Source organism: Lissotriton vulgaris, chromosome 5 (genome assembly GCF_964263255.1).
Source record: "Lissotriton vulgaris chromosome 5, aLisVul1.2, whole genome shotgun sequence".
Classification (NCBI taxonomy): Eukaryota; Metazoa; Chordata; class Amphibia; order Caudata; family Salamandridae; genus Lissotriton; species Lissotriton vulgaris.
The window spans coordinates 497267925-497293405 of record NC_141693.1 but is presented as its reverse complement, the minus strand read 5'-3'; the positions used below and the strand labels follow the sequence as shown (position 1 = coordinate 497293405).

General features: G+C 39.1%; 1 protein-coding gene across 1 annotated transcript in view; it reads right to left on the bottom strand.

The window, feature by feature from the left end:
* Window positions 1-25481, bottom strand: part of PCDH15 (protocadherin related 15) — a 2701201-nt gene that overhangs the window by 1771221 nt on the left and 904499 nt on the right. The window contains exon 7 of the mRNA XM_086921939.1: window positions 19805-19915. Coding sequence (XP_086778065.1) covers window positions 19805-19915 — 111 coding nt within the window. The remainder of the gene's footprint in view (window positions 1-19804; window positions 19916-25481) is intronic.

The window sequence follows — 25481 nt, the reverse complement described above, 5'->3', positions numbered from 1 at the left end:
GGGGTATTACTTAGCGCACAGATGCATGAATGAGTGACTCACTGTTTTTATATGTTTTGAACACAGCATGTGTGCAGGACTATATGGGTGGATGAGTGTGTGTATGGGTGTGTTAGTGATTGAATGACTGTCTCAATAGTATCTAATGAGTAACTACATATGTTTTAATCTAGTATATGTGAGTATTGATGTATATAAGTAAGTATATGTGAGAGTGAGATATTGGAAGAGTTCCTGTATAAATAAGTATGTGTTTCTATAGTTGATTGTTTGAGAGAGTAAGTATGTGTACATTTCCGTAAAAGTAAGTGTAGTGGTGTGTGTATAGCTGTATATGCACGTAAATGGATGTTTGATAATTTATTTGCATGTGTGAGTATGTGTGTGAGTAACTCTATGGATGAGTATTGTTGTGTAACACGATGTGTAGGTGTATGAGTACATATGAGGAGTGAGTACATGTATGAGTGACTAAATAGAACTGGTGGTGGATGAGCAGATGTGTATGTAGATGTTGAAATTACCTAATAGGTTGTTGTAACTGGTATTGGTATCTCCATTTTTTTGAAAATTTTAGTTTCTATTTTTGAATGTGTGTATCAAAGGTTATATAAAGGGGGAGAGGAGGTCTGCCACTCTTTCACAAGGATGATGTCATCTGAGATGTCATCAGTGATGTCATGTGTGATGTCACTGACCATGTCATGAGTGATGTAATATGTGAAGTCATCAGCATCGCATTGCGGGCACGCAAGTTATACTTAGCTGAACTAACTATAACAGGGGAATTTCAATGGTTTTGTATGAGTGAAATGTCCAGCTAACTATAACGTGTGAAACCTATGGTTTTTCAGTGAATTTCTATGGTTTTTTAAATGTTAATTCCTAACTATAACATGGCTGAAACCTATGGTTTTTTCAGTGAATTTCAAAGGTTTTTTAAATGCTAATTACTAACTATAACGTGGCTGAAACCTATGGTTTTTTCAGTGAAGGTAAATGATGATTTAAAAATGTATTAATTGTTATATTTGTTATACTAATTTACTACATTGTTTTAAAGTATTTATTTTTAGATATTTTATTTTTTAAATTACATTCCATATTTTTAATATAAATTGAAAAAAAAATTTAAATACTGAAATTGTAATATATATTTTTTAATTTAATATTTTTTTAATTTATATGTATTTTATATAGCAGGCAATGATATCCTATTGAAGGAAATTCAAGTTACTGGGAAGTACAGTTAAATTTACTTTTCAGGAATAGTAGTGAGCTGAAATATGCAGCACTGAGGTCTCTCCTGATAACAGGTGAGTAAATCGGAATTCGTAGTTCAGCTGATTTTTGAGGAATTTTTTAAAGTTCCAAAACTCTACACTTAGAAAAATTTCCAAGTGAAACCAGTCAATGTTAGCCTATGGAAGGAAATTCAAGTTACTGTAACTACGATTAGAATTACTTTTCAGGATCTGTAGTGGGCTCAAAGATGCAGCACTGAGGTCTCTCCTGATAACGGGTGAGTAAATCGGAATTCGTAGTTCGGCTGATTTTAGAGGAATTTTTTAGAGTTCCAAAACTCCACACTTAAAAAAATTTCCAAGTGAAACCAGTCAATCTTAGCCTATGGAAGGAAATTCAAGTTACTGTAAGCATAGTTAAAATTACTTTTCAGGATCTGTAGTGGGCTCAAAGATGCAGCACTGAGGTCTCTCCTGATAATGGGTGAGTAAATCGGAATTCGTAGTTCCGCTGACTTTAGAGAAATATTGTGCTCAATAGTGAGGGAAGGGGGCGGGGCCTGAGGTGACATGTGTGCAAACACGCTCTGTGGTGCGTTTTAGGTTGGGGAATTAATTCCTCTTCAATCCTAAGGTCTCCTGTGAGCCAACTAGCCCACCAGGTACCTCCAGTATGCGCCAGGGAGCTGCGTTGCGGAGAGGTGTTCAGAGGGCACGCCCCCTTTTCACAACACTCTGCAACGTAGCTCTGTGGCGCTTATTGGAGGTACCTGTTGGACTAGTTGGCCCCTAGGGGACCTCTGGATTGAAGAGGAATTAATTTCACGACTTAAAATGAGCCACAGGGCATGTTTGCACACATATCACCTCAAGCCCCGCCCCCTACCTTCACCAATTTGCAAACGCGCCCCGTAGCACGTTCTAAGTTGGGGGATTAAGTCCCCTTGCATACTGGAGGGCTGCGTTGCAGAGAGGAGTAATGAGGCCACGCCCCTTTTTACACCTCTCTGCAATGCAGCTCCCTGGCACGTTTGCAGAGGGGGAACTAATTCCCCTTGCATACTAGGGGTCCCTGGGGACCAACTAGCCCACCAGGAACCTCCAGTATGCGCCAGGGTGCTGTGTTATAGAGAGGTGTAATGAAGCCATGCCCCTTTTTACAATTCTATGCATCGCAGCCCCCTGGAGCGTTTGCAGAGGGGGAACTAATTCCCCTTCCATACTGGGGGTCCATGGGGGCCAACTAGCCCACCAGGAATCTCCAGTATGTGCCAGGTGGCTGTGTTGCAGAGAGGTGTAAAAAGGTACATGACCTCATTGCACCTCTCTGCAACGCAGCCCCCTTGTGCGTTTGCAGAGGGGGAACTAATTCCCCTTGCATACTGGCGGTCCCTGGGGGCCAACTAGCCCACCAGGAACCTCCAGTATGCGCCAGGGGGCTGCATTGTAGAGAGGTGTAATGAGGCCGTGCCCCCTTTTACACCTCTCTGCAACGCCCCCCAGTATTCAAGGGGGATTTGAGATGTCATCAGTTATCTCACTGACCATGTCATGAATGATGTAATATGTGACATCACCAGAAGTGGATTGCGGGCGCACGAGTTATAGTTAGTACAACTAACTATAACGGGGAATTTCAATGGTTTTATACGAGTGAAATGTCTAGCTAACTATAACACCCCTAAAACCTATGGTTTTTTCAATGAATTTCAAAGGTTTTTGAAATGCTAATTCCTAACTATATACAATATATGTATTGTTGTTTTTTTTATTTTTAGATATGTTATTTTTTAAATGACATTACACCTATTTTTTTTATTATTTTTTTTAGTAAAAATATATTTTTTAAATTATTTTACATTGTTTATAATATACTTACATTATTTTTTTCATTTTTCTTGGAGTTGCGCACCCAAATCGCACCTTGGTCGTTTACTGCATGAAACATGTCAGTCATTTTAGGGTTGCTGTCAAGGATCCATGTAGGGTGTGCGACGGGTACGACTTTTCCAACGCGGTTGCTATGTGACTTGTGCGCGACTTCTGGCGCATACACAACATATACGTATTATGCGACGTGACGGACGCGCTGTAGCGTGTGACGTCATATGCATATCGGACGCGATGGGTGCGCGACTCCTGTGAAATTTTTTTAATGTTCAAAAAGTTATATATATATTTAATATAAATATTAAGACAGGACATCATCTGAGGTAATTATAAAAATAATATTCTGTAACTTTCTTAAAAAGTACATCACTTTTTAATGCAATTTCGCGAAGTCGCGCTCGATGCGAGCACGGTGCGAGCAGGGTGCGTGCTGATTGCGCGCATCCTAAGCGCACCCCATGTGACCTCAAAAAAAGAGATTTGATTGGTTCATTAGACTTCCTATTGAAACTATTGAATGATCCCACCCATTTCAATCACTCTTCTGCTGTTCCTTCCTTATTGGAGTAGAGATTGACCTGATTCAACTATGGCTGCAAATCCACCACCTTCCTCTGATTCAGACCATTCTTCAGAACAGGACTTTGTTCCAGAACCTCCCCCTTAAGAAAGATACACAAGTATTGTCTGGAAATTTTTCACAATTCCTCCAGGGTTGAAGAAGGTAAACGAGACTAAAGTGACTTGGCGCATTTGCAAGGCAATGCTTTCGTGGGGGGACCCTATAAAAAATACTCATGTGGTACTGCAAGTATGTGGAAGCACTTGCAAACACCCTGTGGACTTTGCCAGGGAGGAATTAAGAAGACTAAGGGAGACTCCTCCTGATCCATCGGCAGTACCTAGTACAAGTGGAGCAACACCATCAAGCTCATCATCGCCTCCAGACATCTGTCCCCAATTAGGGAAAGTCCAGATGACATGCATAAAATGCGAACGGCTCATTGCATATGGGTAGCAGTCGGTGGATCTGGTGTGTCGAGCAATTGACAACCACCATTGTTAGTTTTCTTTTTTCCTCTCCTCCCAGTTTTTAGTTCTGTTTTCCCGGTTCACATTTTTTCCCCTCTTTAAAAATAAATAAATATACAAAAATTTTCAAAAAATCAAAAAAAAAATACAAAGTGAAAGTTTAGAGGAATATATGTGTAGTGCATAATTGACTGTAAAAATACATTTGTGATGTGTGGTGAATGCATAAGTGCAGAATTATAAGTAAGTGCTGCAGCATGACACTGTAAACTATTTAACTACAGCATGCTGTGGTACTTCTGAAGCACAGTGATGCAACATATGTATATAAATATGTTGCAGGTCTGTGCTTCACTCTGCACAGCTGCTTAAACTGCAGCCATGTGGTGAAACAGGCACCCTGACATCAAAACGTACCTCAACAGTAATACACCTAAAAAATGCTACACATTTTATTCACTTGTTTTTTATAATCTAAATTGTGGTAAATTCAATTTTTTTAAATTAAGATCTGTAAAAGAAAAGAAAAATAGTTATAACATGTAATAATACATTTGTAATAAAACAGCATCATTTTAACATTTCACAAAGTAATTTCTTTGCCTTTTTAGCGGTTCAATATACTGAATTTCACTAGAAATAGTGATTTCAATCGTACTCATCACATAACAGCGGGCAAAAAAAAACCAATCAATTAGATTGTTTTAAAAAAAAACAATAATCTATCTATAGTAAAATACTAGATAATACAATTCACACATATATAAAATGATTACTGCTAAGAAAATGTTATAACTTAAATATATAAACACTATAAATGATGCCAGTTAAAAATTATACACCGAGACAATGTGCAACAAAAAGTCCATAATTCAAAGAAATACCTTTCCTTGAGGCCAAATTGTATTTTTGCAGTCATTTTTATGTAAATTGTCCAATGGTAGTCCTATTAAATGATAATAATGATTTCCTCAGAGGATAAATAATCTTCCTCAAGCTTTGGCTTTAAAAATATTAGGTAGGAATTTGGTAATTCGAAAGGCAAACAATGTTTGAAAACCAACTCAGCATCATTACAAAGACTCCAGCCTTTCTCATCTTTTAGATAGGCAGTGTAATGTCCAGATGTTGTTGAAGGACCATCGTGGAAAATGATTGCTACTGCTACAAAAGTCCTTCCTGATATTGATAGTTGGCTTGCTAAAAAATGTTTTACTAAAGTGTCCAATTTTCTTCCGTCAGCTGTACAACGTTGCATCATCAAAAATATATATTTTCCATATCTTTGTATAAATAATATTGATAACATTTCTGATTTGCATTGGTAACACTCCTTGTTTTCATTTGCAGCTTTAACTAATTTAATGAAAGGCACTGATTTGCAGTCCGGTAATGTCAAATATAGAAATCTTTCGGTATCTACATTAGTGCTAAATGTATACATACAATTTTCACATTGATGTTCCCATTTATAACAAAGCCCAAAAATATGCTCTATGTCTACACCTTCATTTTCCGATACAGTAAGCATATACATTAGAAATTCTTGAGCATCCTATTGGATATTTTGTGTAAATTGCTTAGAACCAGGACATACATCCAAAAGATTACGAACATCAGAAACGCTTTGTATTTTACTTTTATCAGTTCTCAATTTTTCATGAACAGAATGCAACAAGGAACAAAGGAGCATATTACCAAGCAATAGCGATAATTATCGCTATTGCTTGGTTAGAGACAAAAATTTACCGCTGAGCTGCGGCGATTTTTTTCGCAGATAAACCTTGGTATTACCAAGGTTTATCGCAAATGTGATAAAAATCGGCCGCAATGCATGAATATCGCTGAAAAGTCAGCGATATTCATGCATTAGCAAGCTAATGCTCTTAGCCATGTTATCCACATCCCATGGATAACAAGGCTAAGAACTGCTCAGGGCAGGTGTTAGCTTTTGGAGATATTCGCACTTAGCGCGAATATCTCCAAAAGTTGGTAATAGGAGATAGCGATGTTAGCGACTGTTTCCAGTCGCTAACATCTTGGCATGCCCACTTTGCATGTCATTAGTGATAAATATCGCTGACATGCAAAGTGGGGCCCAAGATGGTCGCTATCTCCTACTAGCTGTCGCTAACTGGTGTTAGCGACAGCTAGGTAATAAGGAGATCATTTTATCTCCGCTTTCTTGGCTTTTGAAGCCAAAAAAGCGGAGATAAACCCCCTTGATAATATGCCCCAAAATCTTTTTTCCCGATTCTCCATAATTTGCTGCTGCAAACCTTCAAGAAAAGAAACAACATTGACCACTACATTAGCATAGCAGCTGACACCAAAACAATTTTCAAACTGATAACCAACAATGTCTTCAACAGTGTCCTTTTTCTATTTGTTTACAATCACAACATTATCTACTTTTTTTTCCATTTTCTACACCTTCAGTACAGATATTCTCATACCTTCTTTTTTGACCAAGCACACACTTTTCAAATATAGAATATTGACCTAAATTAGGAGCATATGTTCTTCTTAACCTATTGTACTCTGACACAGTTGTAATCTGCTTTAACCTTTGTATCCTAAATGCCTTCTTTGAATACTGAAAGTCTTAAGGTTAGAATTTTTCTCACTTTAGGAGTTCTAAAGTTAGGAGTCCTAACTTTAATACTCCTAAACTGAGAAAAATCCTAACTTTAAGGCTTTTGGTATTCACAGAAGGCATTTAGGAGACCTAAAAGTGCCTTCTGTGAATACCAAAATGAGTAAGTGCCTTCTGTGAATACCGAAATGGTAGCAAGTTTAGGATTTTGTCTTAAGTTAGTTCTATGAATCGGGCCCCTAATTTCCAATGTTCACCAAAGGACTGTCAACACTTAAACCTTGAGATTTATGAATAGTGGCTGCATATGCCAGAGTAGCTGGAAACTGTCTTCTACGGACATATAAATCTTTAACAATTAAAAAACGAACAGAACAACAACCAATTTCTTTAACTTCTTCAATCTGATAACATTTTATCTTTAAGAATTCAATACCATCTCTAATTTGATAATTAACTAAATCCACAATTTTGCCCATTGCTCCGTTAACTAAACCTTTTTCTACATCCAAAATACGCCTTAAAATTATCCAACAGTTTCTACATGCATATAGATTCTTTTCTAAACCAAAACCAGCAGTTTTAGATATTGATTTTTCTAAAGAATCCAATTTTGTCTTCAAATTTTGGTCAAAATAATAGTGATTCCTTCATGCTCCATTTTATCGATGGCTTCCATTTTTATTATGTCTTCATTTTCCAGTTTCAAAAGTTGTTAGTTGAACATAGAACACTCACGCGGTGTTGCCATTACTAGGTTACAGATTTGTTTTCTGCAATTTTCATGTATATTTTCTCAGGAACTACGTTTTCATTTGGAAACAAATTAGAAAGTAATCGAGTCTGCAAAGCTTGCTTCCCAAGTTAAGTCAGTAGTCCAATTCTCATATCTTGGAGAATAGTTCCATAATCAACATCATTTGCCTGTTGCATATTTGTAATGATCTTTGTATTCAAAATGTGAACAAATGTTCACGTTTCCAACACTACCTAGAGACTTTCTGGTGTCTTCATGTGCAAGTGTTTTAAATACTGGTTGTCCTTTTACAGGAGTCAGTTCCAGTAGATCTCCAAAAACTAGGACATGTTTTCCTCCAAATAACACATTTTACTCTGTTTTAAGAATTTGTTGCATTCTTAAATGCACAAATGCAAGCATTACGTTTGATACCATGCTTACCTCATCATTAATAAGAAGTTTCATTTTCTTCAAGAATCTTGAAACTTCACAACAAGCTTCTCCAGATAGCTTGTGGTATTCCAATTTGTTTTCATTCTTTACTGGTAGCATTAGTAAACAATGTAAAGTAATTCCTTTAATGTTGTGTGCTTCCAACCCAGTTGGAGCAGTGACAACACAAGACAAATGTGACTAGTTGTTTTTTGTAGATAACTTGTAAATACTTTAATTAAAAAACCATTTCCTGTTCCAGCTTGTCTATTCACGTACATTCTGATAGGTTGAAATTATGTGCATGAGCACTCTTTCTTTTCATGAAGTAATCCATTGTCAATCTGTTGTCTCACTTGCTCATATATTTGTTTTTGCTCAACATTTAGTTGTTCTTCCAAGTTTGCTAAGTTTGTTACATCTTCTTGGGCTTGATGCATTGCTGTTTCCACCTCATTCATGGCGATTGCTGCTTCATTTTCAACAATTGGTTGTCCTAGTGGATCTTGACTCAGCGCAGCAGAACTTTGACTGTCTTGAGAACTGTCTCTAGCAATCTCAGCTGCAATTGAAGCTTCTTGATCAATTTCATTGTTCAACATTTTCACATAATTTGCAAAAGCACTGCATTGTATGCCATCTTTACAAGCATTAAAGGAATCATCATAGCTCTGGAAATCTCCAAGTACTTTCCAGTTTGGAAGGCCATGGTTTAAATAGTTGTAAAAGGGTTAACTAGTAAAATACCCTTTTATCAGCAGTGTTGCAACTCAGCTTTCTGTGATTAATCAAATTTCCTTTCGTTTGTTTCACCAACCATCCTTCGGAACCTATGACTCCATATTTTCCATCATTGATGTTCTCTGTAGTATTCCGGTTAAAAGTGTAGTAATGCAGCACTTCATAGAGACACATGTTCTCAAGATGATGACTTCTGTTTGGGTAATATGTGTCCAACATATTCGTTTTTAAAATATCTGTACTTTCTGGATCTTTTGTTGCTAAATATTCAATTTCTTGTACAGATTTCAGTATTCGATTTTGCATTGCTGCAAGACCTAGACTCACATAAAGGATTCTTCTAGATTTGGAGTATAGACTTGCAGATGATAACCGATCTGAGCATTCATATGCTCCAATTTCTTGATGCGATAACATCTTCAAACTGAAACTGTATATTTTCTTACTTAGAGTCTTCTCGTGAGAAATCTCTTCCCACATTTCTTTCAATTCCGTCTTTCTAATTTTGCAATATAGGACGTAACATATCGAGCATCAGCAATGGAATTGCCGCAACATATTGAATATCCATGTTAGCATTCCACATGGACAAAATAACTGGGTTGTAGTCATTTATGTATTTTGACTCTTCATTTCTTCTTAAGTTGTAAGTATTTTTTGGAGACTTTCTTGTGATAGTATGTCGCAAAACTGTTCACTCTTCCTTTGGACATTACAGGACGTGGAAATGCATTTGGTGTAGAACTTGTCCTTAGATTTGTACTTTCGTCGACAGTATTTTCCACATCAGTGGCTTTGGAATCGTAACACTTGTGCTCTTAAGTTGTTTTCTTCTGTGCTTTTGGGTACATCACATGTTGCATATTGTTCAATAAAACTCAAAACAGTATCACCTGCATCTGTTCCAAATTTGGGAGCATCCTTAATTTATAACAGCATATGTATTTGAGGAGCACCTCTTGCTTGATACTCCTTTCTCCAAAAGAAATCCACAACTTCTACAAGAGGAGGATTTTTTTGATTGCAGACAAAAGACATCATAGCCTCAAATCTATGATTGAAATACCTGCATACATTAACAGGATCCAAAGAGTACAATTCTGCAGGTGCCTTGTATTCAATATTTTTTTATATTGGAATTTGCCTCTCAAAAAAATTCTAGCAAATTTTCCCAAGCGTACTCAGCACAGCTTAGGGTACGGAACCATGTTGGAGTTCCTAAGTTACTTAGCATACATTTCAGTTCTCCATGACGACGGTACCAATATTCATTAGTCCAACACTGACATGCCAGCAGATTAATGAGCTGGGAATCTAGATGATCATCTCTCTGGTTCACTTTATCCATAAAATCTTTTGCCGATACATTTTGCAGATGTATTCCAGTTTTTAGAGTATGATTGACTGCATATGAAAGTCCGGACAAGTCACTTTCAAACAAAAGATGAAATATATAACGGATACATTGTCGAAATCTTGGATCTTCTGCATATACTCTTGTTGTCTGATATTTAGATGCAGGAACCTGCACAGAACGTTCATCATATTGTCCTCCTTTTCCTGTTGGAAACAACTGCGGAAAACAACGAGCTTCCAAGATCTCTTCCCATACACTCATGGGAGTTCCTTTTGCTTTTTTCATTTGGAACAAATCAATAGTGTTCCCCATCACTTCTTTTGAATGAAGTGGATGCACACTGTAGAGTTCATAGATTTCTTCATATCTTAACATATCCACTTTTTCAATTTGTCCACTTGACGTTTCAGTATCTTCTGCTAAAACTATTTCTTCTTCTCCCATATAAACATTCTTATAGTATGTATTGTTCTTTATCAAATACAATGTTGCCTTTTGCACTTTCCTAACATCCACTAACTCCTGCCAGATTTTCTTATTCTTAGTCGGCACACCATTAACAAGAATAACTAGTGGTTTACTTTCTACACTCTCTACACCAATAGTTTCAATATCTTTCTTTAAATCTAACAGTAAATACACAACTCTTCCTTTTAATCCTCTTTGTAAATCTGAAGGAGGCAATTTACCTGTTTTTGGCTCCATACGAACAATAGCCTGAAACGGGTGCACACATTGAATGAGAATAGGTGTTTAAATCTATAAGGTCTGGAGGAATAGCAACCAACTCTACATTATTATGAACAGCTCTAGCGGGCATTTTATTCTCATCTAATTTGTTATAAAAATATTTACAAATATGCTGATCAGAACCCAAATCAAAACAATTCTCTACCAACAAATAAGTTGCAAATTCTTCCCACGTATCATTATTTTCTTTTTCACTAAATGCAGTAGTAGGGTAGTATAGAGGTCTTTGGGTAGTGTAAGTGGTCCTGCTGTGATATATTTAAGCTTCAGGGTAGTGAAATGGTACAGTACCCCGAGTTAGGAGGGTTAGATGTGGTGGACGTTCCTTCTCCTACAATACGACCAAACTCTGGAACTCCCTACCCCTCCATCTACGTAGGGAATCCAACTTGTCGTCCTTCAGGAAAGGACTCAAAACCCAGTTGTTTAAGGACTAGAACAGGCTCCCCCTACCCTCCCACACACGTTTGTTTTGCAGCGCTAGGACGCCTCAGGGTAGCTACCGCGCTTTACAAATATTCTTTTCATTTCATTCATTCATTTCGTGTCTGCAAACACATAAACCAACCAAATCATTGTCTCTCAATTCCCCCAAATGGACCCTGACTTACAGTGCAATTCTAGACAAATAACAATATTTCTAATAAATGCAGTAGTAGGGTAGCATAGTGCTGTTTGGGTATTGTAAGGAGGCCTTCTGTGATAGATTTAAGCTTTAGGGTAGTGAAATGGTGTGTAGGTAGTGTAGGGAGTCATCCTGGGGTAGTGTTCCAGCATAGTGCAGTTGTGTGTATGTACTGTACGGGGTCATGCTAGGGATAGTGTGTTAGGGCTTAAGGCAGGGCAGTGGTGTTTATGTAGTGTAGGGGGAAGTGGTAGTGTAGTGTTCAAGGAAATAAAGTTTGTTTGGGTATTGTAGGAGGTTGTGCTGGGGTAGATTTAAGGTTTAGGGTAGTAAAGTGGTAAATGGGTAGTGTAGGTGGTCGTGCTGGGGGTAGATTAAGTACAGTGGTGTTTATGTAGTGTAGGTAAATATACTCGGGTAGTATCACTGCAAGACTACATGTACTTATTTGTCTGCAAAAACATCAAGCATGCATTCAATATATTTCAGAACTGCATTTTACTATTAATGCTAAGCTCATTTTGGAAACACATAACCAATGACTATTTTCTAATTCTACCAAAATGTGAGAACACAATACGTTTTTATTCAATTACATGTCAGGAAACACATGCACTACCAAAATGCTTCTCTCAGAGTGATTCCTAAATGCACTGACTCACTGTGTGATTCGACTCCAGCAACTCTATCCCTTGCTTTTTACCAAAACACGTTTACCACTCAACAAGACTTTAAGTGACTCTACACATTGCACAACATTTTCTACTACACATTAGTTTAGAGTGCTTCTATCAGAATAATTCCTAAAAGCACACAAGACTCACTGTGAGGTTCTAGACAAACAACACTATCCGTTGCATTGTACCAAAACACATTTCATAGTCTAGAATGAGTACTGCATTTTAATGTAGAAACTTGGGTCATTTTTGCAAATAAATAAAAAATAACTGGTTTCTAATTCTACCAAAACAAGAGAACAACATAGTTATCTGTCTGCAAACACATAAAATACACAAATGCTTATCTCAGAATGCTTTCTAAATGTACACTCACTCACAATAAAATTCTAGAGAAAAAAGTATTCCCTGCACTTTAGCAGGACAAACACATTAGTCTGATTAAAATCAAAATGCACCATATACATTCCCTCACAAAATAATAACTCACCTTTCCAATTGTTTTGTAGAATAAGAAGTATATCAGTCACACAGCAGATTTTCTTATACAGAATCTCTGTTTTGAACACCTCTCACCAGAACCAAAGAATGGCACAGTTTCCCTCTCATTTTGAACACATATACACCTTCACATCAAATCACATCACTTCCCACATTAATTCAAAAGCAAACACACATTTCTATTGGTTACACATTTCAATCCTTTCCTAATGACATAAATTTCAACCCTACCCCATTCTGCCTTCTGTCTGTTACCATACAAACACTTCATGGAACACTTAACTGAGCACACAGGTCAAAAGTTGATCACACAATGTTGCTAATCAAAACAGCAAGTGTGCTTGACTTTTCAATATACCAGCTTATCCTATGTAATGTTCTTCTCAATCACTTTTTGTTAACCAATAAGAATCATGTTTTTAAAAAACAGAAACATACACCCTAGTTTTCAGTGTAGAATGTTGTCAAACAACCAATCATTTCTTTTCTTTTTTCAACACTGCATGTTATCCACCATTTTAGAAAAATCTTAGTTTTCAAACTGCCACTTCATTTACAGAGACCATCTGAGTGCATCTAGACTTCCCTTCAATATGTGTGAATTGTGGGACACGGCTATATTTTCGGGAGCCAAAGGCATGCAGAACACAAAGGAATTCACAAAAACCTAGGTTTAATGTAGACATTAAATGGATTGTACAGAGAGGGTTAAAGTGGCACCAATTGATGCCATTGGTGAATTCCGTTTTGCATCTCCAACACCCTGGCCTCATAATTGTGCCCTGTGGTGGCAATGACCTAGGCACTTTGACTGGGGTAGGTCTGGAAATGTTTATGAAGGACACCTTTGGAGAATTGATGTCACTTTTCCCCCAAACTGCCTTTGTCTATTCTAACATATGCCAAAGGCAGAAATGGAACTGGTCCAATCCATTTTCTCCACAGATTGAGAAAACTAGGAAACATGTGAATACATCTGTTTCTGCTTTTCTCCGAGACAATAGAATGGGGTCCATATACCACAACAATCTGCGTTTCAATATGCATGGCATCTATAGGAGAGATGGTGTACATTTTACAGATGAAGGGAACAGAGTCTTCCTCTTAAACTTTAGACTCTGCCATCAGTACTTCCTTGTAGCCGAAACACAAAACCGCAACTAATCCTTTGCAGGAAATACACCTAAGATCTGGAACTCCACCCCCCACATCAGAACGACCACCTCTTTCCCAAAATTCAAGGTCCTACACAAAGCCCTCTTCCTAGAGCGCTCTCGAACGTAACAAGAAGAACACAAGATACTCCGGAAAAAGTTTGACACCGCACCATAACCTCGAGGTGGTCCAAAACAGCCATCTTAGAACCATAATCACCAGGATCTCCCGCCGTACCTCGTCTTGTTTTATAGACACCCCACTCGCTATCAGCAAATTAACTCCTCTTTATGAAACCCCTAAGCCTCAACCCTCTTGTTCGACCACAGGATCTGTATTGTAATTTAGTCTTTAATGCTCTTAAGTTTGTAAGTTACGGATTCTGTCTATGCCGATAAGGCTCATAATTGTACTTGCTATGAAGCGCTCTGATACTCTTGGGTCCAGCTAGCGCTATACGAAAGAAAGAAAGAAAGAAAGAAAGAAAGAAAGAAAGAAAGAAAGAAAGAAAGAAAGAAAGAAAGAAAGAAAGAACTAATTTTACCGTTAAAAAACAAATAGACCTTATTACTAATTTTTATTATCCCCGGGGATCCCATCCCCCGGGGATTATAAAAACATTGGCGACAGTGGGGGGAGCCCCAATGACCCCAAGGTCCCAGCCGGCTCCCCGCATCCTTCGGGAGCAGGCATTGCTTTTCCTCAGGGAGAGCAGCTAACATGCTGCTCCCCCTGAGGAAAAGCAATCTCCTTTCCTATTTGGAAGAGAGAGCAGGTTAACCTGCTCTCTCTTCCAAATAGGAAAGCAGTTTGCAATGACAGGGTGAGAGCCGCGAGGCTCCTGCCCTGCCATTGCAAACAGCAGTGTCCTGGGGGTGGGCACCCCGGGACACTGCAGGAGCCAGCCCTGGGGGATGGCGGTCCCCAGGGCCATCTTGGGCTCCGGGAGGGGGACCACACGGCCCCCCTCCCACACTTTCAAAAAGCCTTGGGGTGGCGGTCCCTGGGGCTGGGGGGCCTCAGAGCCCCCCCTCAAATAATGTTTTGAAGTTGGCGGTCTCCGGGGGGTGGCAGTCCCTGAGGCAGTGTGGGGGGATTGGGACCCCCCACACTATTTTTTTTAAATGCCCCTGGATTTGCCCCCTCCCCCCCCCCGGGGGCTAATAACCTTTAAAGCGCGAGCCCGAGCTTCATTTTTTTTAGCAACGAAATGCGCAGATCTTAAGCGCATTCCCCTTCTGGGACCCCCTGAGCAGGCCTAGGGGGCACGGTGTGTCTACCCTGCACCCTTTTTGCGTTTTGCACACATATTTCACAGCCTCACTTCTACCGAGGCATAAAATGGCTGCCAACAGTTTCTAGTTTCGAATATTGACAACCACTTGACAGTCAATTAGCATTCAGCGCATGATCGGGAGGGTGCGCTTATGGTGCGCTCACGGTGCGGCAGGGTGCTCGGATACACCGCGCCCATAGATATATAAATGGTTTTAACTGTACTTATCTCAGGAACTACTGAACGGATTTACACCAAATAAGCAAAAAGCACAAGTATGAACGAAGGTCTACCTATTTGCCAAATTTGGTGTAATTCCGTTCAGCAGTTCTGCTGTAGCTGCGGCTAAAGGTCCTATAGGACTCGGATGGGCCTCGCAGTGAGGTAGAGTGATAAATCCGCTTGCTGGTGTATCCTAATGAGGCCTGGATGATACCACCTCCATGCGGTCCCTCACTTGCAGGGTGGTGCTTCTCGGCAGCAGGGCCGCCGCCATACATCACTGCTCCAAGGTTTACCCTCCTGTGAGAAGCACTTCCCCACCAGTTTGTAGCACAAGGCTTTAATGCGGTATTCACACCATCCCGCACTTCGATACTTTAAACAGCGCTGCCTTCCAAAATGCCTGACGCGTTTCGGGATACAGTTCCATTCCTTTCTCAAAGGCTCCAGCAGCTTGTTCTGCGCGCGTGACTCCACCCTCTTATAAGTCACTGATGGGACGCACAAATGCTTCCTGCCACAATGCATTCTGGGCCAGATAATCCCCACAGTTCTCAAGGTTCCCTTTGGGGTACAAATTATGCAATAGCCTGATCAGATTATTTTTGCAATTACCTGTACCTAAGTTTCAAGGCTTGGTTCATCCATTCTGACTTTAAATTGGTTGTTTTAATGTAGGATTTGACTTTGTAGATATAGAGCCTGATTAGGATTGCAAGACCTTTGGTTTTTTAAACCATGTTTACAGCAATATCGGAATTATGAGTTAAGGGTTATTTAATGCATCAGTTAATCAAATGTCAAACCTACTAGAATTTAACAGGTGAAAATCATATTGTAATTGCCGTATCAAACAACATTTAGTCCTGTACACACTAAAATCCATGTTATTCTCCAGAAACATGTTATAGGTTCCATTTATCAGACAAGATAAATTGCAAACCCTGTAGTATTGTTATTTGCCAGGTGCAATAAATAGCACCTATGCTTGTAATCAGGCCCAAAGGTTGGTGGGACTGCCACTGACTGACTGTCCCACTGACATCTATGCCATCGGTCCCATGACAGATCACGATTCCGGCTGTCGGAGCGAGTTAGGTGGGGTAAAAGACTGCTGCCTCTGACAAGCTCAAGGAGCCCGTTGGGATGGCAGTCAGATTCCTAATCCCTAAAATGGGGCAGTGCATGCGGAGGCAACACCGTAGTGATTAGGATATCCCTTTCCAACTGCCTGTTGATGACGGTCCCACCACCATGAACAGGCATCCAGAAAGGGACTTTGAGGGCCCCTAGCAGGGCCCCTGTCCCCGTGGGCCTCTGCCATGGGGCCGGGGGTCTCATGTCGTGCCCTTCAAACATTCATGCACCATGTGCCAGGTACCGCATGGTGTCTGGCATACAGTGCATTGATGTTTGCTAACATGTCCTTTTCCATTGGGCTTGTGCTGCAGCCCTATTACAGTAAAAGTAAACAACAGCGGTCCTTGACAAAAGGAAATAAACATTTGGAAAATTATAGGCTACAATCTGCGCTATAATGAACAGGAAGTCCAGCCGGACTTCAAAATTTATTTGATACTGAAATAGGTAAAAATAACCAAACAACAATAAAGCAGTGGGATACAGTCCTGTATCCACAAGGCTAGACAAACAATTCACAATACAAATAACTAGGAATTTTCAGGCAATTGAAAAGTGAAGGAGCAAAAAAATTAGAATCAATTTGCTTCACATATGTAGAAAAAACATGATTTTGGCACAAAGTTGTAAACTGGTGTTTAGACTACATAAAGTGTCGACGGCGTTTCGATCCAGTTAGAATTATGGATCATCATCAGGACATTCAATGCTTTGCCTGAATTTAAAAGCCAGTATTTACAAGGAGAAACAAGGGGACACATAGAATGATGATTAGCAAGCTGTGTTACTCACAGAAGCAAAAGCAGTCAGGTGACCATACCATGCTTAAGGTGGTATCTGCCATTCGTGTAGATAAGTGTCAAGCAGCCAGTGCCAGGTGAAGACGGCGCATGTGCAAAAACCTATTCGTGCATATGGACGCGTTGGACTGAAAACAACCAAATGCGTGTGATAATATCAATCAAGTGTCAGTCGTGATAAAGTTACACAAGTGTCAATCGTAATCAAGTTACACTCTAGAGAACGGAGCAGTAAGGTATTTACCTCCGGGACGGTATAATTGGGCAACCGGGGCGTGTGAGGAATCAAAGAAGGTAGGGCTCCCTGATACTGGAGCCTATGGGGGTTAAGGCCGGAATTAATGAAAGGCCCAGTCACACGGACAAGGTAACGTTGGGGTCTGAGGGATGGGGCTTACCTCGAGGTGAAGTGTCGATTCCCTGGATGCGCGAATCGTAGTTGGGATGTTAAAATCAGGAGCGCAGCCTAAGGGGGTTAAGACCGGAGTTAATGCAGCCCTATTACAGGCCACAGCACAAACCGCAATAGAAAAGGGCATGTTTCTTACCACCTACAGGGCAGTAGCATCGGAATACGTTAAGTGGGATTGTCGACTACTAGTCGGGCAGTTACCATCCCACAATAATGGTGGTCTGATGGTCGTATGACTGCCATCATAATGAGGCCCAAAAAGTTCCAGGTACACCCAGAATTTTTTATATTTGGTAGGAGAGGCGAGATTGGTGATTGAAGTTACCAGAGTTGTGGTGTGCTTTCATATATAATGTTTCAATGCCATGTGTAAATATTATCTTAAAAGCAAGCACATCTGATTTGTTTGGAACACTTGCCATCATGAAAACAAAAAGTACTATTATTTTCAATTAGCTATGCAACTGATTTAGAAATTCAACTTCATCATTGAATTTTATGTTTAAAACCTTTTAAAAATAGTTATTTATTTAATTTCCTATCCAGTCCCATTTCAGAGATACAATATTAGGACCTATTTACGAATAGTACTTATTTTAGCAAGTTTTGTAGTATTCCAAATTGTACTCAAAGTGTTAGTCTTGCCTATATCAATATGCGGATTTCCGTACATATAAGTGTGGGTTTTAGCACTAAATATGGGCGGGACACAGGTGAGTGCGCTGTAAAAGGGACAGACATAATACTAAAGAGAATGGGATTATGGAGTAGTAAGAGGGATTTAGGAAAGGTGAGGAATGGGTTTAGGTAGGGACATCCCCCATCCACAGAAAAGTAAGCCCAGTGAAATAATCTGGGGGTAGAGACATATAACTTTCATTTTTGTAGCAAGCTTGCACTCGGTGCTTGTTCATATCGAAAGTACTTAATTTAATACAAAGGGCCCGATTCCAATTTCTGTCGGAGGGGCTCCTCACGACATCTGTCAGGAGTGACTCCTCTCGTACGCAAGATTTCCGGAAGACTCCTACCGCTTTACGAGCAAGCGAGTGCGATGCGAGAATAGCCTCACACTCCAAAATGGCTTTGAGCACTAGTGATTGTAAGAACATTTTTAACATTAAGCTTCTACATGTCTTACTTTTAAATACCATGCACCCTGCCTTATGAGCAATAAGGTCTACTTAGATATGACGTAAATATTTAAAATGAAGGTTTGGCCTCTCAAAAAGGATTATTTTGGCAAGGTGAATTTGCAGTTTAAAACTGAACTGCAAGGTTACAAATGGTACGCCTGAAGCCATGTTTGCACTGCCACTGTAGTGAATGGAACAATGGGTGTTGCAGTCCTGATTGACATTAAACATACTGGCCCTGATGCAATTTACACCATAAACTAGGGACTTATAGGTAAGCTGAATATGAGAATTAAGAGTTTCTTCATTTTAACAAGCTGAAAGGAGTAAATGCACTTTATCTCTGATTAGCAGAGGTAAAGTTCTACATTCAGCAAAATAGTGTAGGGTGCAGCAAAATATGATCAAACAGTGAAGACCACACAGAATAGGCAATTTTCCTACACCCTTAAATTGGGAACTCTAAATACAGTACATCCATATGACCTAACCAAACTATTTATATCAATGGAATATACAGAGACTTTGGATTTATGGTCAGAAAAGGTTGTTTGACATTGAATGGAACACATTTTCATTTCTTCCGATTGGTGGTTAGTGCAAATATAAAGTGTCTGTTTACTTTTGTCAATGTGTTTTCCACTTTATTTGTTATAAGACAAGAATCATTTACATGAGATCTTGAAGAACACAGGCTTATTAAAAATTAGTTTTTCAGAGCCCATGAAACTACAATTAACATGGCCATTTAACAATTTGTCTTGCTATAAATTTTAAAACAGGTATATATAGGTGCGAACATTTCACAAAAAAGTACATAATACATCGGTATTTTCTTAAACCTAATTTTTTTTTGTTTTCTCACAATAGAAATGTGCTCCTGTCAGCTGGTAATTACATGTCAAAATGTGTTAAATGTGAGCAAAGAAAAGAGCCTGTATCAGGTAATAGTTTGACAGTGTTGAATTATATAAAAGAATACTCTTGTTCTAGTAAACCATACTTCTTAAATATACTTCTTAAATATATGTCAAGAGGGAACAGACTACAGAGGAAACTGAGTGGAATTTAACACTTACATTAGCCTGGACTATGACCAAGTAGCGAGTTTTTTCTTCATAATTCAGTCTCCGCCTCAGCACCACTGCTCCAGACAATGTGAGAGGAATGTCAAAAGACATATTGGATGCCTGTGTAGGGTACAATAAAATGCACAAAATAGTTCAGAGAATTTCTAATTAACTCTTTGTGATGTTTATGTCCAATTATGTGTATATGCATATATGTAAAATAGTATTCAATCCTCCAGTTATACTAACATATGAAACAAATGATTGCAGTCAATGTGGATAGGGAATGTCTGAAAGCATGTACTAAATGCTATTGGGGGCATTGTGGAGTGAATGATGGAAGCTTTCTTTTTATTCTGACCATGGGTAAGAATGAGCTGGGAATTTTCTTACCCATCATCACATTATATTTATTTTGTGACTGACCAATTCCTTGAGGGTGAGGGTTAAGGGTATACAAGTGATCTCTAGATATGATCTGTCTTTTGAATGCTCATCCCTTTTGGTATATCTCTGCCTTGTTTTTGTCTCCATGTTTCCCTGCCCACTTGCCTTTTTCTCTCTCTGCGTCTCTTTGTTCATAAGTCTGCTTTTACCTACATTCCTAGTCTATGAATCTTCAGTTCTCCTACATTTTCTATAATTCTCTATACTCCTAATTCTGAAAGTTTCTTATTCCTGTTAATTAAAAACTAGACAACATCATTCCAGAAAGTACCTCACACCTGCTCCATAGGTAATGCAAAGGCCTATATAAAGTCAGAGCATGAAGACCAGTAAACATTATTACCAGACTTTTTGAACTACTGTTCTGAGTTATAGTTCTAGGGAAGAAGTCTCAGGCCACGGCAATACTTAGAGGGGTGTTTCTTTGGGTTGTATGTCAAGATTTGGTAACAAAAATATTGTATGACATAAATATTCCCCATTAGATATAGATTTATTACCGCCAGCTGGTGATATTTTGTTAGGATACACTATATTTGTGCTAGACAATATGTTGGCTACAATATTCTGGTATTATGCCATCTTCAAAATACTGGGACATGGTGCGTCAACTCACCTACCCCACAGAAAATGTATATTATATGGCCTTTAGTTAGGTCCAGAGGCAATAAGTCTATTTTGCTAGTGTCTTTGTTGGGTCTCAGCAGTGATCAGGAGCATTTCAATTAGGCAAACGACATGCATGTACCTCTGATCATTTGAAGCACTGACTTAGAGCAACCCTTAATCCTTCCTCCCAGAGATGGAGCAGTGGTTACAAATCTGTGTGGCTTTTTAACTCTGTGATTATCTTATTAAGAAATAACATTCACATTGTAAAGCAACACATACTTTCTGTTCTTGCCTTTAAGGTATTTTGACTTACTTATTTAGATCACCAGCTCATAGATTTGGGGACTGATTTAAAGTTTGGCCAGCAGACGTAAGACAGAGTCCCTGCTTGTCAAATTTAGAAATGACTGCCATGTCGGTTCCTATAAATGCTTTTTGAGTTTGCTGCACAACTCAATAAACATGACTGAGGCATCCATCAAAAATATTAATTTAATTTTCAAAAAGAAAATTCCAAAGAAGGATTTTCTTTTTCAAAATAAAAAAGAAATGCCCCCTCACTTTATCTTCCACGGCGAGGGAGGCATTAGCCAGTTTTCGCAGCAATGCAAACACTGTTGGTGATGAGCAGTGAAAACTGACCTGTTTGAACACCCATCTATATTTAGGTGGGTAGACATAGAGATTGACTTTCGAAGGTCCTTATTTTGTTGGCCCGTGGGAGGGGTATAACCATGACAAAGACAGAGTACACTTTCCTTTGGTCATAACAAAGGTCTGGATTCAGGTGAATGAACCATTATGTTGGTGGTAAGGATACTCTGTCACCGCTGTGACAGAGTATTCTTAACGCCAACATATAAATCAGGTACACAATCTCTGTGTTGGGAACAGAAGAACGTATTTCCCTGTTCAATAATATGGCTGCTTTTTATGGAAAGTGAAGGAGGGAAGTAGGGAGTTTGCACTGGTAAGTTAGACAAAAGTGGACAAGCCTCAGAAAGATCATTTTCAATAAGAAGAACATAATGCTTATTCTAGGTGTGTTTACGTTAGCCTGGATTAGCCCTAACCAATTTGCATTTACATCATATTCCATCAAAGCACACTTTTATTTAATGTGAATAAAACATTTTTCACATGCATGAGTTTCTTTGTCCACTTTTCCATTTCAGAAAATCAGAAAAATAGAAGCTTAGTTTGTTCTGTTGTTTACAGTGCAAAATAATTGCATCAATGTGCCTTCCTCATAAAGACTTAAATAATGGCAATGATGTTTTTATTTAGTCAATTACCAGTATGTTGGAACGGTGTCACACAATCAGATTATGAATGAAGAGCTCGAGCTCTTCTCAGTACATTAAACTGCATGATTGGACATGTAGTATTTTGCATGTGAATGACATTAATGGCGGGACAGTAATGTAGGAATGGGCAAAATCTATACATATATACAAAAATATTTTACATACACATATACGCATTCCACATCTACATTAGACCAAATACATTTGAACATACAAATAATTAATCTTTGTAAGTTTTATATCCAAAAAAAACAGACACGTTAAGAATCCGGGGAAACAAGTTTCTGGATTCTCTTCAGGGCTTTGTCTGTTTCAATTAGGCAAAAAGGGCTTCTTGGTGTCTATCTAATTTCACAGATCACTCTTTGTATATATTTATGGTTAGTTCTTCCTACCAGCTACGTTGTTATTTCTGTGTTAGCGATTTGGAGTTTACCAGATTCGCCACCGTAGATTCTTTTTCTTTTATTCTGGACAACCTTAGCGATCTTATGCGAGCCCACCTTGCTTTTATCCTCACAGCGTTTGGCGACAGGCCTTGCGCTGCTTCTGTTTTTTCGACTGTTGTTTTACTTCAACACTGCGTCCTCAAGGGGCCAACTGTAAACCCTGTTTGCTCAACGACCGGATTGGTGGAATTCAATCAACCGCAGTCAACCACAACCGTAGATGTGGAATGTATATATGTGTATGTAAAATATTTTTGTATATATGTATAGATTTTGTAGAATGTATTAGTGTTTCTGAAAACAATAAGAAAATTATAAAATAATTGAGAATTCTAAAGGGTAGAAATAAAAGTACCCGAACAGACTAAGAATTAGTTTTGTTTGTCCTTAAAGTAGACAGTTTGTAAGTAAGAATGGTGTAGGCACTGTGTGTATTTTCTGATTATGAGTTTGACATTGCCGGAGTGGGGCAGAACACCACCGCCAGCTCCCGCACCACCAAACTTTACTGGCGCCCAATAGATAACAAGTTTTCTTGCTGTCCTGCAGGGGTTCCATGGCAGGGCCTTAAAAAGGTCCTGTAATGGAAATGCCAAAGCAAATTCCTGAACGGCATGGACTGTTAATTCCAGCCATGCAGAAACTGGATGTGCATGCAGACACGGGGCACACCATTTGCCCCACTGCATGCATCCTTATGGCCTGAGGCACCAGAGGGCCCTGTAAGACCCCATAATTTCCTCACCACCAGCAGTTTCATGGTGTGAACACCGCCATGAGATTGCTGGCAGTGGGGAACCTTGCAATATGCTTGGTGGGCCGCAGCAGCCCTACCAGGCATATTGTGGCCTTACACTGCCGCTCCACAACCAGGGTTTGCAGATCCCTGGATGCTGGGGCATTCCTATGGCAGTCTAACTGCCGAAGTTGTAATTCAATTGTCAACCCTCTGGGGCAGCAGTGACTGCCAAACTCGTAATCTAGCCTTAAGTTTTTGCCTTTTTTGTCATATAGAGATGTGTTAGAGCTTTTTGCACTTGCTTAGAGAGCAGACTCAATGTCAGTTTGTCTTTTGATTTATACTTTGACTTTCTCTACCTTTTAAATTGAGCAGAATCTGCATAAATGTGTTTACTTGTTTTATACTTAGGGGCACATTTATGAGAGCTTTTCGTCATGCTTATGTCACGCAATGTGGTACATGCATATGGCAAACCTCTAAGTCATCTTCATGAGGCCACACAAGGCCACTTTTTGTGTCTTTGAATGTCCTAAAAAATATGGAGTAATGCAACACAGAGCAGATCGCTGTGTTTCTTTACTCTGTGCAAAGAGGCATTCCACAGGTATTGCAGTGGGTGTTCCCATGCACCTCCCATGGTTTTTGACACGTTCACAGATTTACCAAACTTTGTAAATCCTGGGCATGTGGCAAAATGATATGCCTCTCCAGGAGAGGCGTAACAAGGAGAAATACCTTTATTTTGCCTTGTTACATCCAATTTCTATGTGTGCTACATACTAAAAAGAAAAAGCCTCTTAGGATTATTTTTGTGCAGGTTATTTTCCTACACAAAAACAATCCTGCCAACAACACAGGCACCCTAACGCCATCCTGCAAAAGTACCTACATTAGCACTAGGGTGCTAAAACTCCACTAGAGCAAAGAAAAAGAACAGGAACGCGCCTTATTGGATAAATAGTCCTGCCCTTTTCCTGTGACGCAGTCTAGCAAGTTCACTTGCTGCACTGCCCTGCACCATAATACTTGTGAATATAGCCCTTAGTTTTTAGTGCACTATTTGGAGTCAGACTCTGTGTAAGTGCTCTTGCTTCACTATACTTTGGTTCTGACTATTTGTATTATATTGTATGATAGCATTTATATAGCACTTTTTACCCGTGTGTGGATCTGAAGCACTTGTTTGCTTTAGAGATTGATCTTTTGTTAATTTGCTTCAGTGTTTGATGTCCACTTATTAATACTGCTTCTTCTTCAAGATTTAACGTTTGCCTTTTGTAATGAATTTCCATCTGAATAAACCCTTATTCTTTTGACGGAGTTCTGGTCTTGTGTAGGTTTCATTTATTGGTATTGGCATTTATCTAATAAAGACTCAGACAGTTCCATTCCTACAGCTCAACCTTCTTCATTGTTTTATTTAGAGAGTCAACACCTCCATGCATTTTCATAATATGGAATGCGCACATATCCTTCAATGTACTTGTTCATGCTTTCCAGCCATGCTTCTGACTTACACATGGGCCTGTGCTGTTCTGTGAAGTCTCCCACGGCTCCTTGGAATTAAAGGAAAACTTCATCAAATACCTACCACCAGCTCTCTCTCTCTCTCCCTCTTTCCTGGCTTAGGAACAAGTAATCTGCACACTAGTAGCAGCCTAGTTCATTGTAACAGACACCGACTCTCTTGAGCAAATTAGTTGGGATCATAGGCTGTTACCTGCAGGTCTCACTTTTTGTGGCTTGAGCAGAAACTGCATTGACACTCCAAACTATCTTACTGATATTGGAACTAATGTCACGTAGGTAACATAGACCACTACAACTGACAATCAGCAACTTTTTTATCTTATTGAAATTCGAGCCTGTATTCTGGTAGTGTCATGGTTTTTGAAATGTACTGAAATTGACCCTTTGTTCTATACTCTGTTTTTTCAAAAAATGAATTTTAAGTTGTGCTTGCATAATATCTGTCATGCTTGCATTCTCTTTAAGAGCTCTCTAGTTTTTGCTGTAGCATGTGCTTAACCTGACAATCTATTTTGTACCCCACTTTTGTGAAGTTCTTATAGATAATGGCCTTCCGTGCTTGGATACATTTGAACGACTTTAGAATGTTCAGAATATTA